At 35.1% G+C, this 19,525-nt stretch overlaps 2 protein-coding genes across 2 annotated transcripts in view; one reads left to right on the forward strand and one right to left on the reverse strand.

The window, feature by feature from the left end:
* CCT3 (chaperonin containing TCP1 subunit 3) overlaps nt 1–19,525 on the reverse strand; it is a 226,398-nt gene that overhangs the window by 166,008 nt on the left and 40,865 nt on the right. The window contains exon 4 of the mRNA XM_090402340.1: nt 4,179–4,241. Within this exon, the coding sequence (XP_090258466.1) occupies nt 4,179–4,241 (63 nt within the window). The remainder of the gene's footprint in view (nt 1–4,178; nt 4,242–19,525) is intronic.
* Nucleotides 15,711–19,525, forward strand: part of Mctp (multiple C2 domain and transmembrane region protein) — a 642,744-nt gene continuing 638,929 nt past the window's right edge. Inside the window, exon 1 of the mRNA XM_090402333.1 lies at nt 15,711–15,875. The gene's annotated coding sequence lies outside the window, so the exon portion shown is untranslated. The remainder of the gene's footprint in view (nt 15,876–19,525) is intronic.

A 19,525-nucleotide genomic window follows, 5' to 3' on the forward strand; every position in this document is an offset into this window, starting at 1 on the left:
GAGCTGTATCTGGTTTCATGTTTTTGAGTGAATATTCTATTTCGTCTGGGAGCACTTCTGGTACATTGTATATATTATCAAGTCTTGGTTCAGATAAAGGATATTTTGATGCAAAAAAGGTCATTGTAGATGACTTGTACCATCTTTTTCTATTTTTTGTTCTGTTTGTGTCTTCTTCCATTTTGATCTAGCAGTGCTGTTGGGATTGGCCTTTTCATAGTTAATTCTCTTTCAACTCTTTTTAGATTCAACAGCATTTCTCAGTCTTTTTAACCTGTAGATTTGATAGACCTCTGGGATCTTCTTTCTTAATAAAGTATTACTTTATTAAGTATTACAAATAATTTTATATTCAAGTTGTGAGTTTGGTTTATCGTTTAGTTCTGTTCTCTTCTCTCTCTCTTTTTTTTTTTAGCAAATTCAAGGTTTTAGTACTATCATATCCTGCACACCCCCATGAGGGTACATATCAGGAATTTGATGATGAGGTTTGTATGGAGTCTTTCTTTTTTTGGGATGTTCTTGATTGACACTTGAATATATTTCCAAGGGCATATCATAATCTTTGTCTGTCTTATTCTATATAAATTTATTCAACTGGCTCACACTGTACCACGTTTGCTTATTCAATTGTCTATTTCCAAATTTAATTTGCCATCTTTACTAGAAACTTAAAACCCACATAATTGAAATATTTTATTTGTTCTACTCCACCGAGAATGCAGCCGTAGTTTTCATATGTTCCTGTTATTTTCCTAGTTTTGGTCTTCTTACTGCTGATTTTCATGCCAAATTTATTAGAGCTGTTATGCCATTTGACGTATTTAAAAAACATCATGTGCATAAAGCAAAGAGCTGAGTTTGATATCTCTGATTCTATTTCCAGGTTTAATGTCACTGTCTTTTTAAATAATGTGAAGAATTCTTGTCTTACCCCTATCTTTTTTACATCAAACCATCTTCCTGTATTTCTTTCAATTCTAATGGCTGACCCTACAACTTTAAATATAGACTATGTATTATTCTGTATAATGTTTCATTTACCCCGTATAACTGTCGTGTTTTTGAAGAGCTTTTCTCTTGGAACCATGTCAAATGCCCTTTTTCAGATCTACAAAACTTAAATACGGATTCTAGTCACATTCCCATGATTTCTCAACTAATATGTCATAATGTGAAAATCTTATTTTGATGACATATACTTGGGTTGAGATCAGCTTGTTCTCCAAACTGCTCTTCCACAAGTTTTTTCCAACCTCTTTTTAAGTATGCTTGCATAAATCTTACTTGGAACACTTAATAGAGAAATTGCTCTGTAATTTTCACACTTAGTTTCATTTCCTTTTTTATAGATGGGAATTATGAGAGCTCTACTCAAATCATCTAGAATTTAATCCTCTGAATTATGTGAACAATTCACATTATAATAATGATAGATTAATTTCCCTGAACTACTCAAGAAGAATGTGGAAACTACGTTAATCTGCAGAGGATACATTCCAAGACCTCCCCTGCCCACCACAGATACCTGAATCTGCAGTTGGTACTGAATCCTATATGTTTTTTTCTATACACACATACCTATGATAAAGTTTAATTTATAAAGTAGGCAAAGTAAGAGATTAACAAAATAGAATAATTATAACAGCATACTGTAATAAAAGTTATCTGAAGTGAATGGAATCTTAGCAACCTCAGCATACATTTTTTTAATATATATTATTTATTTATTATTTTATGAAGTCGAAAACTTCATAAAATAATAAATAACTAAATAAATAAACTTCCTTTCACCTTTTCACCAGCATCACTACTCTTGTGCTTTGGGGCCATCATTTATAAGTAAAATAAGGGTTATTTAAATTAAGGGGATATTAAATCCCACATTGTTTTAAAACCGAATAAGAAACTCAAAGATTGGAATCAGAGAGTTTCTTGCCGAATATAGTAAACTATAAAGTATCGGCGACCACTGGAGTGAGCTAATGCAAGTGACCCTAGTATGTAGCACAATACCGGACAACTCGTAGCAAAGGTGGTGAAGTTCTGATCGCTATTCTTAGGTATTTTCCATAATGTAAAAACACATTTCCTAGGAAATGTATGCTGTTATTACATTATGGTGGAAGGTCACTACCCAGACCAGTTAATACCAATACTTTATAGTTTACTATATTCGGCAAGAAACGCTCTGATTCCAATCTTTGAGTTTCTTATTCGGTTTTAAAACAATGTGGGATTTAATATCCCCTTAATTTAAATAATGTTTATATCGCCGAAATGAAGCTTATTAGCTCTTTATATTTAAGTAACTTAATGGTTGCACCTGTTTGGAAACTCATATAGCAGAGTATATAAGTTCTTTTCGCTATACACTTTGGTATTAATTGGTCTAGCTGCTCACTGATGAAGCCTCAAAAAAGGCTGAAATCGGTCTAGGTAGTGACCTTCCAGCATGATGTAATAACAGCATACATTTCCTAGGAAATGTGTTTTTACATTATGGGAAATACCTAAGAATAGCGATCAGAACTTCACCACCTTTGCTACGAGTTGTCCAGTATTGTACTACGTACTAGGGTCACTTGCATTAGCTCACGCTAGTAGTCGCCAATACTTTATAGTTTACTATATTCGACAAGAAACTCTCTGATTCCAATCTTTGAGTTTCTTATTCGGTTTTAAAACAATGTGGGATTTAATATCCCCTTAATTAAATAACGTTTATATCACCGAAATGAAGCTTATTAGCTCTTTATATTTAAGTAAAATATGGGTTACTTGAACACAAGCACTGCAATACCGTGACAGTCAATCTGATAATCGAGAACTACTCAGAACGGTGTGCAATTTAAAAAAGGTATGAATTATTTATCTCTGAAATTTTCCATTTAATATTTTCGAATGGCTACTAAGTGACTAATGGGCGGGAAGCATATACGGTACAATGTGGACATTCTGGACAAAGGGGTGATTCGAATTCCGAGTGGAACACGAATCACCCTTTTGTGACAGCACAAGATTTCATCATGTTACTCAGAACAGTGCAATTTAAAACTTATGAATTGTTTATTTCTGGAATTTTCCATTTAATATTTTTGTATGGCTACTAAGTGACTAACGGGTGTGTAGCATATACAGTACAGCGTGGATATGCTAGACAAGGGGGTGATTCACGTTCATCACATTACTCAGAACGGCATGCAATTAAAAACACAAATTGTTTATTACTAAAAAAAAAAAAAAAGAGCCATAAGGCTCCATTTCACCTATGTAATTATAAATTATTTATTTCTGGAATTTTTCATTTAAGTCTGTGCGATTAGCCTAGTGGCTGTGCGCTTCATAACCATATGCCTGAGGAAGGAGTGTCCTAGGTTCGATTCCAGTCGGTGGCGTGAGGAGCTGAAGGATGTTCCTCGGCTATAGCCAAGTTAGCCGGTCTTGGGCGTGGACAGTAGGGTCCCCCCCCCCTCAAGTTTATCCTGGGATTTTTCAGGCAAACTGGCCTTGAGAACTCAACACTACAGGACATAGGGCTGACCACCTTATCCTGTGAACGGCTGGTAGAGGTCTGATGATTAATAAACCCTCGACATTGCAACGTAAAAGAGGGTAAAAGGAAAATGAGATGAGATGAGATTTTTTATTTAATATTTTTGAACTAGGGTTGACTGTGAATAAGGGGAGACTATGGTACTATACAAATTGGGAATTGTTATTATTTGACACCTCCAGGGAGTCCATAGACTCATCGAGGGAGGGTACCTGCTCTACAACTCTGTCTCCATGAACTGATCGCAACTACAGCAACACCATCTACCACCGACCACCACCACTGGTATTTCCACAATCACAAACATCCATGCCCACAGCAGGATTCAAACCAACAGCCTTTTAGTTGGAGAGCAGATATGCTAACCACTCGGCCAGCCTGGCTGGCTGAGTGGAATGGGAAGGGAAATTTACATGCTTTGTTTTACAAAAATTCTCTACTGTATATTTTCTTTCAGCAATTAAGTATACATCATTTAATGCTTGCATAATGTATAAACATGAGAGTAATATCAAAAAAGACTGATAAAAATAGTAATGAAATCTTAATTGTATTGCATTACTATAGTACATTACATATCTCATGAGAGATACAAACATTTAAAGAGACAAGAACAACTTACCTCTCTAAGAATAGCATTACCATCATTTGTCATCACAATGCCACCCATAGGATCCATTAGCATCTGTATAAAATATTAAATAGATAATTTTAAAAATGATGCATCTGTAAGGGTTAACCTTGTTTTGTAAATGACAAAGTTCATAACCAGTAATATGATAACTTCACATCATAATGTGAAGTTATATTTCAATTAAAGTTATCCATAAAGCTAAACTAACATGGGAAGTTTTCAGGGGAAAAACATTTTACAAAATACAAGCTAAATAATCCAAATATAAGTTAAAATAACACGGATTTAGTGCATTGTTTTTTGGAGGGATTACTAAAACCAACCCTCATCATCATTAAATTCTGACACGTACCCTCAAGGGGTGTTTAGGATATTATGATAGTACTACATAAAGAACTTATATCATTACTAACTTCCTATCAACAACTTTCCTCCAAATTAATCTGTTAAAGCCTCAACATTATCAGATCTTAGTACCGATCTTGAACTCTAGTGATGTTGAATTGGTGGGTGTTTCAGGTTCCAGCAGCTGACTTTTTTGCTGTTTTCTCCTGGTTCCCTGGCAAAAAAAAACAGGGGGGGGGGGAAATTGTTTAACCATGTGATACCCCAGCTGGCATGAAATTCTGTCATGTTGTACTATCATTTTATTTGTAGTTTAAGCCAATAAGAATTCAATTTGGTCAGCTAAATCCCAAATTGCAGCCTATCCTTATTCATTCAGTATTCAGGTAGATACCTAATAGGGTACACTATGAGAAGGTGATGATTGAACATTAGGTCAGAAACCCTGGCTGGTTCTCTGCATTCCTTTAAAGGCTATGTGGAGGTTTCCTCTCAGTTATACAGCTTTGACCCTTAAGCACCCCCCCCCAAAAAAACCAATCCCTCTCAGATTGATATCTAAAATCAGTACTGTCATGAATGGTCAGAAAAGGTTGTTTTCTGCACAATTCTTTCATTTATTTTCTAATATACTAGAAAAGCTGCAAGACTGTGTGCTCTTTTTAATTGACTACAAAAAGAAAGATACATGATAATATCTTAGCTAACACCATATAAATGAAAATCCATACCATGTCATACACAAAAATAACAAGCCAAGGTGATATATGACCACTTAAAATTTAGTAAGAAAGAATGGCTTGAAAAATTCCATAAAACAAGTTTAGCATACTGTTAACTAATAAATGTTTCACGTGTTCTGTATATTAATAAAATACATAGCGAGAAACAACTTTCAATACACTGGAAAGTTAATTAAATTCTTGACATACATGAAACATGCATTGCAGCTTTCTTATCATATATGAAATTATTTCCATAAATGCTTTGTGAAGTATTCCTTAAATAACATACCAAAACCCTAAATTTAAGATTTTGCTCTTGTTGATAATTTTCCAAGCCATGATAAATACTGTTCTGAAAAGCTAAATGTGGAGGCTATTAATACTAATATGGTTAATATGGTACACTCGGGTCTCTTTTTATGCGGATTTGAAGTAATGTGGTATAGTACGCCCACAGATACGAGACCTTTTGACACTTCTGCGCACGTCAACAGAAGGAGAATCCATTCCGATAAGGTTAATCCAACGTTTCCCAAACTTTTCCTACGACGGGACACCTTGGTTATTTTGTAATATACTAATTAATAATTGATCATTAATTAATTAAACATAACATTAAATTAATTTGTGATGATTTTCATTGACATATCCCATTCTGATCACCAAAAATTTATAATATTATTATAAGTACTGTACTTATGAGTGAATGCAGACTTTTTCTCCTGTGTGCTAGTAGTTTTCCCCTTCTTTTGTACATCCTGGAGATTGTTTGTAGGCTGGAGGTGGATGAATCACTATCTGTTGCGTCACAAACACCTCAATAAGAGATTTCTTAACACCAAAATTAAACAATGTCCCCTGTCTCTTATTCATATTAAAATTTAAATCTGTAGGCCTATTACTTTGAAAAAATCACCGGTTTCAAAACAAGCATGTGGATAATGCCTTAAGTAACGATGATATTATTGAATATCGATTAACTTTAGATATCATCGAAGATCAGAAAACGATAGTGAAGTGGAAGAAAAACACCTTCCCCCTCACTGCAAATATAATTCGAGAAGGTCTTGAACTGTGCAATAAATTGGAAAATCATTTTCTTGTTAATGACACAAATTCTGAATGAGCCTTTAAATTCCAACGCGAGCTGAAGAACTGTATGTCTGGATATCGTGAGCTGTATAAAAAATGAGTGAAATCATCATCACAAAGTTTAATCACTGCTTACACTGTCAGAAGAAAAAAATCAGCACAGAATGAGGATGAAGCTAATTCTGTTTGTGAAGAACCATTGCCTTTACCATACAGATCTGATGCCTGACTATCTCTTCTGGTGACGAAAGTGATTTTGCACCAGTTCGCAAACATTGCCGAATATTGTCTAATAGCAATGATAATTCTGATGACAAAAAAAAGTTGCTTTTCAATAAAATTAAATGAATAAAGCTTTAAAATAAACTTAGGCATTCTTATTTTCATAAACTTTTCATGAGATTTTAGGTTTATTTTAATTCATTGCTTCAGTTTTATGTGAATTTAGAAAATTATATAACATAAGTTAGGCCTTTTTTGTGCAATTTATTATATGCAGTTTTCCTGGAACGTATCTATCGCATAAAAAGAGACCCGACTGTACATTTAAAAATTAATAAATGAAACTTTAAGGATCAAATAATACATTTTCTCCAGTTCTTCATGGTGATCAACCACCACGGCAATTTTACCCCTATATTATAGTGAAGAACTTATAGAGACACAACACATGTTAGAATACTTATTTAACATAAGTAACATTCGATGTTTCGACCTCTGTATTAAGGTCATCATCAGGAAAACATACATATGTACAGGATATAAGCTACATGACAATGCACTACACAAAAGTAAGATGAATCTAAATGTTTGTTAATCATTTACCCTAGCCTGACCTCTGGTAGAAAAAAAAATATATATATATATAAAAAATAATAAAATTAAAACAAATAAATATAAATAAAATAGAACTACATTAAACAATTTCTAAAGTCCTCTTGTATAAAGATTTCCTTCTGTTTAGGGTTGTTGTTCTGGACGCTATACTGGTTGAAGATAGGTCCTCCAAACTCTTGGAATTAATCCATCATTCTCGTTCAGCTTTAGTTTCAGCATTTCACAGGCTTCTTTAAATTTTTTTTCAAACCAGTTTTTGATGCAGTGTAGGCACTTGGTGCCTTTCCAGTCAATTCTGTGACATGTTTGGAGTGCATGGTCTGACAGGCCTGTTTTAATATAATGGAGGTATTTAATGTGCGTTTATGTTCATCTTTTCTAATTGGAATAGTGCACCCTGTTTCCCCTTATGTAAAGTAGGTTACAGGTACATTGAATTTTGTAAACCCTGGGTGGTCAAAGGTATGGAAGAGGATCTTTGGAAGAGCTAAGTAAATTTCTTAATTTTGCATGGGGTTTGAAGGTTGTCTTAATATTGTGTTTAAGTAGTGTTCTACTTTTTCTGAAATGTCCCTAATGTATATGGTTATGGCATTCTTGTAATCTTTTTTGCTTTTAATGGCATATTTTTTTGGAGGATTTTGTGAATTTTTTTTTTGTTTATTGTAGCCAGTTTTTACAAATGTTTGTCTAATAATTTCAAATTCTTGGTTCAGACCTGTTCATTGGAGCAAATTGTTACGGCTCTGTGTTTGAGGGTGCTGATGACCTCTATTTTTGTGTTGGATGGTGGTATGAATTTTTACGTATGTATTGGCCTGTGTGTGTAGGATTGTGGTAGACTGTAAAGGAGAAGCAGCCTGAGGGAAGACATGTAACAAGTGTGTCTAGAAATGGAAGGGATTTGTCGTCATCAACATCTGGCTCGGATATGTTGATGATACTTTTGCCATTTGGCCCCAGCCACAAAACATTAATTACATTGCTAAGCCACCTGAACAAATAACACAAACATATCCCATTCACCATCGAGATCGAAAACAACTCCCTTTTCTAGACACTTGTCATATGCTTTCCCTCAGGCTGCATCTCCTTCACAATCTACCACAAACTTACACACACAGGCCAATAATACGTACATAAAAATTCACACCACCATCAAACACAAAAAAATAGGAGTCATCAGCACCCTTAAACAGAGAGCCCTAACAATTTACTCCAATGAACAGGTTCTGAACCAAGAATTTGAAATTATTAGGCAAATGTTTGTAAAAAATGACTACAATAAAAAATAGTTCACAAAATCCTCCAAAAAAAAAAAAAAAGTCATTAAAAGCAAGAAAGATTAGAAGAATGCCATAGCTATACCATATATTAGGGACATTTCAGAAAAAATAGATAGCAAAATACATTAAACAATTCTTTTATTTTATTTTTTTATTTTTTTTCCACCACAGGTCAAAGTAGGGTAAATGATTAACAAGCATTTACGTTCATCTTACTTTTGTATAGACTGGTGTCGAGGCTAGCTGGTGAAAAGACGTACTGTCAGAGAGCTCCTGAAAGATTTGCGATTTTTGTTGATTTATTAAATATTTTGTTAGATTTAATTGTGTAATTTTAGTATATTATTGTAGTTTTATTAGTGTAGTTAGTGTACTAAAGTGTTTTATAACATAATCTATGTCGGGAAGTCGCCGCTAGAGGGATTCGTAGTGTGTAGTGTTCGTGAAAGCTCCTGATAAGGTAAGCGTTATTTTCAGTTATCATTGATAAATTTACTTTAATATTGCGTAGTTTTGTTTGCCTTGCATATCTTAGTGCATCTGTTTGTGTGTTTTTGGTGTTTATAATTTATAATTTGATAAAATACGTTACTAGTAAGTATGGCTCCAGTACGAAGGAAAATGGCGGCCAGTAATGATGGTTCGCCATCTTCTTTCAAGAACGGTAATGTAAAGGAGATGATTCAGTGTACTATCTGCGAAATGTACGCTTTGCGGAGTGCGGTCAGAGTGTGGTTAGATGATAATAAAGGAGTGAATGCGTAGAAAATGTAGGGAGAGTGAGGAATTGAACTGTATTTCGGATTGTGAGTGTGATATTTTTGTCAAACTTCAGAATGAAGAAAATAGGGATATGACAAGAAACGGCGAGGCTGTGCCAGAGAATTGTGAGAGTGTGAATGTAGAAAGTGTGAATGATAGTAATTAATGGTTTTACATAAAATAAAAAAGATGAGATAGATGCAATGAGTGAGATCGCATTGTTGAATGGTGCGATACAAAGGGCAAAACAGCAGCTAGAGCGCATGAGCAAAAGACGACTGAATGAACCAGCCAATAATAAAAAGTATGACAGGAAAAATAGGCGTATGAGTGTGAACATGAACAAAATGAAGGATAGAGTGCTGTATGGAGACTCGTTAGCACGAGGTGTGTTAGTAGAGGATTGGACAAAATCGTACCAACCTGGTGCAACCATAAAGGATGTAACTGAGTCTATTAGAGAGCAAAAGGAAAAAGGAAAGGGTGAAAGAAATGATTGCTCTGGCAGGTACGAATGATTTGAAAGGAGATAAAATGGAAATGATAGAAGACCTGAATAAATTGTTTGAGGTAGCAAAAGAAAAGAGTGAAAGAGTTAGAATGATTAATCTTTTGCCACAGCATGACAGTGAAATGTTTAAAAGGAGGGCCATAATTGCGAATGACTTTATGCGTGGGTTATGTATGACGAGTGGTGTGGAATTTGTGGATGTGTGGAGTGAGTTCGATGGGCAAAAGGATCTATATAAGATGGATAGTTTGCATTTGAATGGTTACAGTGTAAGGAGACTTGAGGAAGTGTTGCTGAATGTAGTGGATGTGCAAATTCAGGGAAACTAGATTTATTAAGGGGGGGGGGTAGATATACAGTCCTTAGGGAGGCAGTTGAATGTATGAATGAATTTAATATGCCCGAGCGAATAAGGACAATAAATCAGAGCGGGATAGTTAATATAAGGCATCAAGGTAGGATTGGGGCTAATGGGGGTCTTAAATTCATGTACACTAATGCTAGGAGTATTAGGAACAAAAAGGAAGAGTTTTTGGCCATGGTTGGCACTTCCAGACCACAGGTTATTGGTATTAGTGAATCATGGCTGACTGTAGATGATATAGCTAGTGGGATTGAATGTGATGGATATAGTGTGTTCAGAAATGACAGGGAGAATAAAATGGGGGGAGGAGTATTGTTGATGATAGCTGATGAGCTACAGCCAAGGAGCATAGAAGTTGAATTGCAGGATAGAGAAAAGAGCACATTTGAGGCCATTTGGTGTGAGATTTTGGCTAGAAGAACTAAATATACAATTGGGTGCTGCTACAGACCAAGTGATGGAAAAGATGGTGGTGACAGTATGCACAAGCAAATAGAAGAAATGAGTGGAAGGAGGGTAATTATTATGGGAGATTTCAACTATGGTCGCATTGATTGGAGTGAGGAGAGGACACACGGGAAGAAGGAATTGGATTTTATGCGGTTATTAAGGGATAACTATCAGCGACAGCATGTAATGGAAAATACTAGGGGTTAGAGAGTGCTTGACCTAGTAATTACATATGAGGATTTGGCTGTAACAAATATGACCAGACATTGCCACCAACTGGTGAGAGTGATCATAGGGTCTTGACTTGGGAGGTAGCTAAAGGTGTGGAATTTTCAATTAAGACAGGGTACATGTAGAATTATTGGGCTGGAAAGTATGACAAGCTTAGGAGTTTGATTGGTTCAGTGCCATGGCATGTACAACTGCAAGGACTAGAAGTTGATAGTGCATGGGAGGCATTCAAGAAGTGTTTGCATGAAGCAATGGCTGACTGTATACCTAGAGTCCGAATAATATATCAAGTAGGGGTTAAATGGATGAACACCATTAAGCTTGAGTTGCAAAAAAAGAAACAACTATGGAGGGAATGTAAGGAGAAAGATGACCGGCAGGCACATGAATGGTATAAAACGCAGGCCAGAAGGGTAACGAGTGTGGTAAGAAAAGCAAAAAAGGATTACGAAAGAACATTGGCCATGCAGGCTAAAGAGACTCCTAAACAGTTTTTTAGATATGTAGCAAGTAAAAGGAAAAATGTACATGGCAGAATGATTTTAAAGAATGCCGATGGTAGGGAGGTAACTGAATCAGCTGATATAGTTGAGTTACTGAATGAACACTTTGCAAGTATATATCAACCAGGTGGTGACATTGCAGAAACGAATAAACCAGTAGATTATACGGGAATCGTGGTGAATGAAGTGGAGGTGAGTAGTCTATTGCATAACCTCAATGTCAATACATCTGTGGGATTGGATGGTATACCAGCTCGTGTCGTACGAGAAGCAGCTAAAGAATTGTCAGTACCCTTGACCATTTGTTTAATTTGAGTCTCAGGTCTGGGTTAGTCCCAAGGGGGTGAAAAGAGGGGAAAATAGTTCCACTGCATAAAGGTGGTTCCAAGACTGCTGTTGTAAATTAATGACCGATTAGCATATCAGGAATCATTGTCAAGGTCTCAGAGAAATTAGTCAAGAAAAGAATACAGGAGTGGATAGATGAAAATGGGATATTGTATGGGGGACAACATGGTTTTGTGAAGGGTAGATCATGCCTCAGTAACTTGCTCACGTTTTATAACACAGTGACGGCTGAACTGGATAAGGGTAAAGGGTTTACAGTGATTCTACTGGACCTTGCCAAGGCCTTTGACAGGATACCACATGGAACCCTAATCAGTAAACTGGAGCAGATGGGGATAGATATAGAGTTGGTGAGATGGATAGGAGAGTGGTTGAAGGAGAGATACCAGAGAGTGGTTTATTCAGGAGTGGAGTCTAAAAGACTGCTTGTGACTAGTGGTGTGCCGCAAGGCTCTGTTCTTGGACCACTGCTTTTCAATTTGTTCATCAATGACATAGGAAAGGATTTGAGAGGAAGTGTTCACTTGTTTGCTGATGATGCAAAGTTGGGTAGAGCAATTGTGAGTGCACAGGATGTCAAAATTTTACAGGTTGATTTGGATAGTTTGGAGGACTGGGCTAGGAAAAATGGATGTCAATTTAATGTGGCAAAGTGTAAGGTTATACACTTTGGGGTGAAAAGAATAGCAGCAGTATATCGCAATGGTGGAACCGTACTCCAGGAGATTGATGAGGCCAGGGATTTGGGAGTGTTGGTGGATAAGGAATTGAAGTTTAGGGGGCACATTGCAAAAGTGACTAAATCAGCTCATCAAATCACTTGGCTTCTGAAAAATACTTTAACATGCAGAGACAAACAAATTGTTATTCCTCTGTATCGAGCCTTGATAAGATCCCATCTGGACTACTGTGCCCAGTTATGGGCAACAGAGTTTCTTCGTGATGGGGAGGAAGTGGAGAGGATCCAGAGATGAGTGACCAAGATGATAGTAGGTCTGTGGAATGAACCTTATGAGAATAGGTTGAAGAATTGTGGGTTGCAGAGATTGGATGATAGGCAAAGGAGGGATGATATGATTGAGACATTCAAATTACTGAAGGGTTTCTATAAGATTGATCCAGAAGATATTTCTGAAAATATGACTGGTGGTGGGAGGACTAGGGGCCATGCATGGAAGCTGAGCAAGAGCGTGGTTGACAAGGGTGTTAGAGCTAGGTTTTTTACTTGGAGAGTGGTGAATGAGTGGAATAATCTTCCAGATCTGTTGTGGGTGCTACATGAATGAGTTCAAGGCAAGGTATGATAGATACTGTGTCAATGTCAAATAGTTGTTCTTGACATGATGTTAGGACCTCCCTCGATGAGGCTGTCGACTCCTTGGAGTTGCCCGGAACAATAATAATAATAATAATAATAATAATAATAATAATAGTGGTGTCATGTAGTTTGTATTTTGTATTTTTCCTGATGACCTCAATTCAGAGGTCAAAACGTCAAATGTTACTTTCTTAATGTTAAGTAAAGTAATTATTCTAACATGTGTTGTCTCCCCCATAAATTTTTCACTATGAATGCTGACCAATGTGTAACCTTAAAAAAAAAAAAAATACACACTATATGAGATTTAATCAACAGGGCGATCTCTCAAAATGTACAACAGGCAGTAAAATTAACTACCACCCGTGAAGACATCCAATGCCATAAAGGAATTTAAACCAACTAATAGATAGAGAGCAGAAACATTATTCACTTGGCCAAGCATTACATGATTTGGAAAAAAAAAAAAAAAAAAAAAAAAAACAGGATAGCAGGAAATTAAGGCTGCTTAACTACTGGACTGACAGTCTCAAGATTAGTTGCACAAATCATTGGTAGGTTATGTAGCAATACTTTTTTTTTAAATGTGAATTTCACAAATAAAAGGTTGTAAACCCATTTGCACTAGCACTATGGGTAGGCTAAGGATTAAGTAATCTGGTAAAGCCACCTTACATTCACACTGGAATTTCTTAAGACTCGCAGTGGAATTTGAGCTCAGGGATGTCAGAGCAAAAGTATTTTCTGCTTGATCAAGCAGGCTGACAACTTGCTGAGCTTGTTTCAATGTGAGAAAAAATAAAATAAAATAAATAAAACCTGTAACAATCCATGTACAATGTGTTCATTATAGCTACTGTCACTGGTTTAACTAATCATATCCTAGATACTCTGCACAGGATTAGATGAAAAAAGCTAAGGGGTGCATACAAGCAGGTATGAAATAATGAAAAATCACTCTTTTCTGAGTCTGCTTCAACAGTGAAACATGTTTTGTAATTCAAATACTGTTGCAGAGAACCACTCAAAGGACTAGAAATGGAATAAAATGTGAAAATATTTTGTAATTCAACAGTGAAACATGTTTTGTAATTCAAATACTGTTGCAGAAAACCACTCAAAGGACTAGAAATGGAATAAAATGTGAAAGTTTATTCCATTTCCATCCTTCACAAATGAAAATACTATCTACATGCTGAAGTTGCTGTTATAACAATGATGAAATGTCAGTGGTATCATATAGATATTTAATAAAAGGATGACTCAACATATCTCTAATGTATTAGTTACTGTGCAACTCAAAAACCATATGTCTAAAAACTCCAAACAGAAATATTTACAAAATGAACCCTTTCACAGAATGGAAAACATATCCCTACTACCAAAGCACTTGCTGTATTTTATACTGAATCCTGGGATTAATGGAACCACGTTTTATTTCATGAGGTGATTCTTAGTGAAGAGTGGTAATTCTATATAACACCTTTCTAAATAAAAACCGACTTATGTAGCACTTTGGTGTTTTTCCAATTAGCCTAACTTAATCCTTTTGGAATGGGCCTGCCTTGCTAAGTGGAAAATGTGCTTCAGTGCATTCAAATTCTGCTACAGCATGAATAATGTGAATTTTTAGGTGGAAGTCAAAATGGGCAAAAGTTTTCTATGCTTTGTAGATGGGATTGAGACACTTATTTTATTTCAAGAATTTTTCCTAGGGAAAAAAGTGTGATATTAGCAATGAAAATTAGTACACTGGACTGTGTAGAAAATAAAACCAAAGTACCAAGCAAATTTTCAAGACCTAGAAATATCCTCTGCTTTGATACAAATGCAGAGCTGATGCTCAAACAATGTTTTCAACATCATTTTTACATCATATAGAAAATCTGAGTTCAAAGGACTTTATTTTTTGAAAGTAAGGTGGACAGAACAGAAAAAATAAAATAAATACATCTGGTACTGCTTTGTTTGTCATTTTATGACTATTTTAATTTGAACAAAGGAAGAGGAGAAACCTAAAATGACTTTTTTTTTTTTTTTTAGCTAGTGAAATCAAAAATTAAAATCTCTCTCACTCACTCACACAAATTATTATTCCTGATAATTAAGCCAATCTCTTCACCTTCCATTAAGGAACAAACAAACAAAAAGTCTACAGTAATTATCCATTTAGTTAATGAAACACAGGAATTTAGTGGGTGGCAGTAACTCATACAAGAACAACCCAACATCCCATTTTGAAGCACATGGAACAGTCCCGTACGTCCGATTATTGTGTGCGAGAATCAGCAGTGTAATACTTTAGTAAAATGAAATTAATAAATAAAAAGTGTGATCAAATATTAAAATTTAATTATGAGTGATCATTAGATGAAATATCTGATTATATAAATTTCATCTAGATAACGTATATATCCATTACTAATGCGATGGTGATAAGTAATGACTGGATGTATTCACAATATTATAAACAACAATAAAAATAGGTTTTGAAACCTACGAATATGAAAATAAATACAGAATACGCCCATTCAAAACATGAACTATGAACGACACTCGTAACGCGTGTGCGAACAGGCTCTTTGCCGCCTTAGGGAGCAGTCTCTTGAAAGGTCTTTTATGTTGCTAGGTAACAACACCAGTTACATCACATTGGCGGAGCATACTCCAGCACTTTCATGCAGTTCAGTTCCTTTTTAGTTATCCTACCGTCTTCATGGAACAAATGATGGTGAAATACATATTCTGCATAGTGCAGTGTGACCTATGTCCAGTAAAAAGAGGATGACCCGCATCCATCGGATTAGTGGATAAGTTAATAATTATTCATACTTCTGCGGCAATCCGTAATCCTGGAGCACGTGCGCAAGCACCATAAACGGAAGCGAACTATATTTTGCTGTCACAAATGTGGTGAGTGTATTTTATTACACTGCACGTAACCTTTGGAAAAGCATAATAATGCATTTGAAATATTTATTTTATGTTTAGTGCTTTTACCTGTGTAAATTACTTCGACTGTTCATGTACAATCAAGATTGAATTCCATTAGTTTGTTTTTTAATCGGGAACAAGGTTCAGCATCGAAATCGAGTTACTCAAAACACAGGTAACGATTATATGAACAGAATTTAAAACAACTCATGTTTTCTATTTTTCGCAACTGCTGCAGTATTTACCGCAGTCCTATATGCACTGCTGAAAGTCAGAAAACGTTTATGTAAATAAAGGTATAAAATTTCCCTGTGACGGAAAAGGTTACGGCACGTGCATTGAATACACAATGCTTTCTCGTGTTGCGATGGTTTATGGTAGACATAAATTTAAAACATTGAAAGTAAAATATTTAGCAATCTTCAAAGAAATCGTATATTATTTGAAATCTCACACTTCTCTAATATAGTTTAGTGTTTAACCCCATGCAGAATAATAACACACATATACGTGAAATCTGAGGCATTTTCATTAGAATTCATATTATATAATTAGAAAGTGGAGAAAACCCGCTTCAAAATACCGCAATTAATGTTTTTTGGGGGAGAGGGGGGGTAAGGCTGCAAACGACAAATTCTGTATTTCTCGTGCCGTACTTTCCAGACAAACCGCCTTTACGAGATAATGCAAATACAAACAAAACGTCTCGTTTTCATCACTCTTGGCTAAGTGTCAAAACAAGACCTCATTGGCTAGTAATTTTATCACGTGCAAAACATTCCCCAGACAGATTTGCAAGAGTTGTGTGTTTGCTTGAATTGGGAACGCGTTATTTATTGTAAGACAAAGAAGAAGCGCCTATTTTGTAAGCTATAGCAAAAAAAAAAAAACTGTATAAATGTATAAGGTAAAACTGACTTCACAGATAACACATCCCCCCCCCCGATTTTCGTTATAACCAAAACAAAATAAAGACAAGCAAAATTCTACAATGATCCGCAAGTAACGCAGAGCTTTCAAAACCGTTTTTCGAAGCTTCAGATTATTTAATCCAAGCGATAAAACTATAACTGTTAATTAGATGCATTTTAACACTTATGCAAGACTAATACACTAATAATTGCATTTATTTGTAGAATATACAAATTTCAGTAATAGCGATCTTTAGCCGAATTCAGAAATCGATATACGATGTAATATTATACTATTAATCTTTTATAAATAGACCATCGCATATATCAACACGAATCCATATATTTTATATGGATTTTTGTAGATATCTTTATATCAAAATTTATCCAACTAGTTTAGTAGACAATAGGAGCAACATGGTTTTGTGAAAGATGCCTAAAATCAGAGACTAATCATCATAAATTAATTTTGTTAGATACGAAATTAATCAAATCCAAAGCACTTGTTGATTTAAACTAGTTTTGGGAGTGGTGATTAAGAAATGCTTAGTTTTCTATTAACACACTGCTGGTTATATGGATACAATTAATTCTGAAATGCAAGTAAAATCGATTTCATTTTTTTTTTTTTTATTTAAAAGCTTAAGTCTTTTTGTTTCATTTTCACCATCATTATGTTCACAAATACGATAACCACTAAAAAAGATAAGCTTTCTACATAATAGTTTTTGTAGCATTCATATACTATCGAAGAATAATAGCTCACACACACACAACGGTCTCGGATACTATATACAATCCGTTGTGAAAATGCTCCGGAAAGAAGGAAAATGTCCGGATTTTAGGAACAAACTTTCTGAGTCCTGAAATTTGTCTCAATAACTGGACTCTTCACCGAGGCTAGACTATACAGTAATTTATGACTAAACAATCACACGTAATAACCATCGTAACAAGAGGTCATCCCTGGAAATTAAGGAAAAGTGTGGTTAACAAGGGTGTGAAAACTAAATTTTTGTTGCTTGGAGAGTGGTGAATGAATAGAATGTATTGCCTGACTCAGTTGTGAGTGCTTCGTCTGTAAACGAGTTCAAGAAGAGGTATGATATTGTTTTGATAGTTTGGGTCTCCCGCGATGAGTCTTCTGACTCCATGGAGATACCCATATAATAATAATAAATATTTTATCCTAAGTATCAAAGGACATCGCCAGTACAGTTAATTCAAACAATACTAGGAATAACACACAGTTAGGGCGCATGATTACAATGGAATCCCAATATGAACTGTAATAACATAACTGAACAAATGGTAACCAAGGTGGTGTATTGAATGAAAATCAAAGCGTCAGCAAGATTAACTTATTGGCAATAGAAGTAAACGGAAGAAACTTATTTAAATAGTCATGTTCATTATTTTTTCTATGAAAAGTTACACCACTATAGAGAATAGTGTTCGCATTTAAAAGTGTAAACCCGCAATGCAATCAGATTTTTTTCTTCCTTAAAACTATGGTTAATAATATTATTCGTAATTATTATAGTAATGAGTTAGCTTTTTAAAAAAATTAAATGTATTTCAACTATAGCAAAGCAAATCGGAAAATTTAACTGCGAAAGAAACATTAAGGACTGATTACACACGCACTTAATATGGAATCCATAAGTGTACTCCACATGAGCAAGTTTTAAGACGAAAGGAATAATTTGCTTTGTATGTGGCACCGAAAGGACCACAGACTAGGAGAGCATGGAAATTAAAATGGAATGAGAAAACTTCATAAATGGCACCGATAGCAATGTATTTCTCCCCATATAATTAAAATCTGGACAGTAATCAAATAACTGAAAATGATTAACGAAGATGACGTGCTGCCTCAATTAGGAGACTCAAAGTACTTCAGGATTTGTTCGGAACAAAGTTGGAAACTAATCAAAATCGTCATAAAAAGATTTGATAAATTTATGTGTAGCGTACGAAGCCAATACAGCTGAACCTAAGAAACTACAGTTAGCAAAATCTAAGAAAAGAAAGTGATGTTAGCAGGTCAAAGAAAAGCTAACAGGACAGGAGGAGAGAGAACTGAATACACTGAAATACAGGAATAACAAAAGTAGAATGGCAGAACCATTCTACTCAAGGAATAAGCAATTAAACTAATAAAGAATGTGGGGGAAATGTCTATATCAGTATAAGCAACCCTTCTGTTCACTGGAGGTGACCATTTTCACACAATATGACCAAGTAACTATAAATCTGAAAGTAGTTGTAACATTGCATTTTCTTTGTCAGGCAAAACATGCAATGGAAACACAATTCGATTAGTTGAGTCGCGGAATAAATTAGAAAAGGGTCGATAACCGAGCTGTTTATAAATATTCCAGAAGCGAAAGCCTTTTCTCGGCCTAATGAAACGATGTGTCACATTGCTTTCTGCACTGATACTTAAATACATGTATTCAAGTACAAAACACTTAAATTAACTAATATGAAAGGAGCAAATCACGTCCTCAATGCAAGGTTTCTCAAAATAAAAAAATAAAAAAAAAAAAAAAGGCGTCCGGGCAAACTTATTGTCGCTTTACCAACTAAAGTAAAAAATAATAATAGTATGCCTTTTAATTCTAAGAACAGAAAATCCACTTTCAGAAATGAGAGGGAGCTATTCGGATTCTACAACACTGATTTACACATTGCTTCCAAAATATAACAGACATG

The sequence above is a fragment of the Typopeltis vanoorti genome, chromosome 13, assembly GCF_054136105.1.
Source record: "Typopeltis vanoorti isolate ZY-2024b chromosome 13, IOZ_Tvanoo_1.0, whole genome shotgun sequence".
Classification (NCBI taxonomy): Eukaryota; Metazoa; Arthropoda; class Arachnida; order Uropygi; family Thelyphonidae; genus Typopeltis; species Typopeltis vanoorti.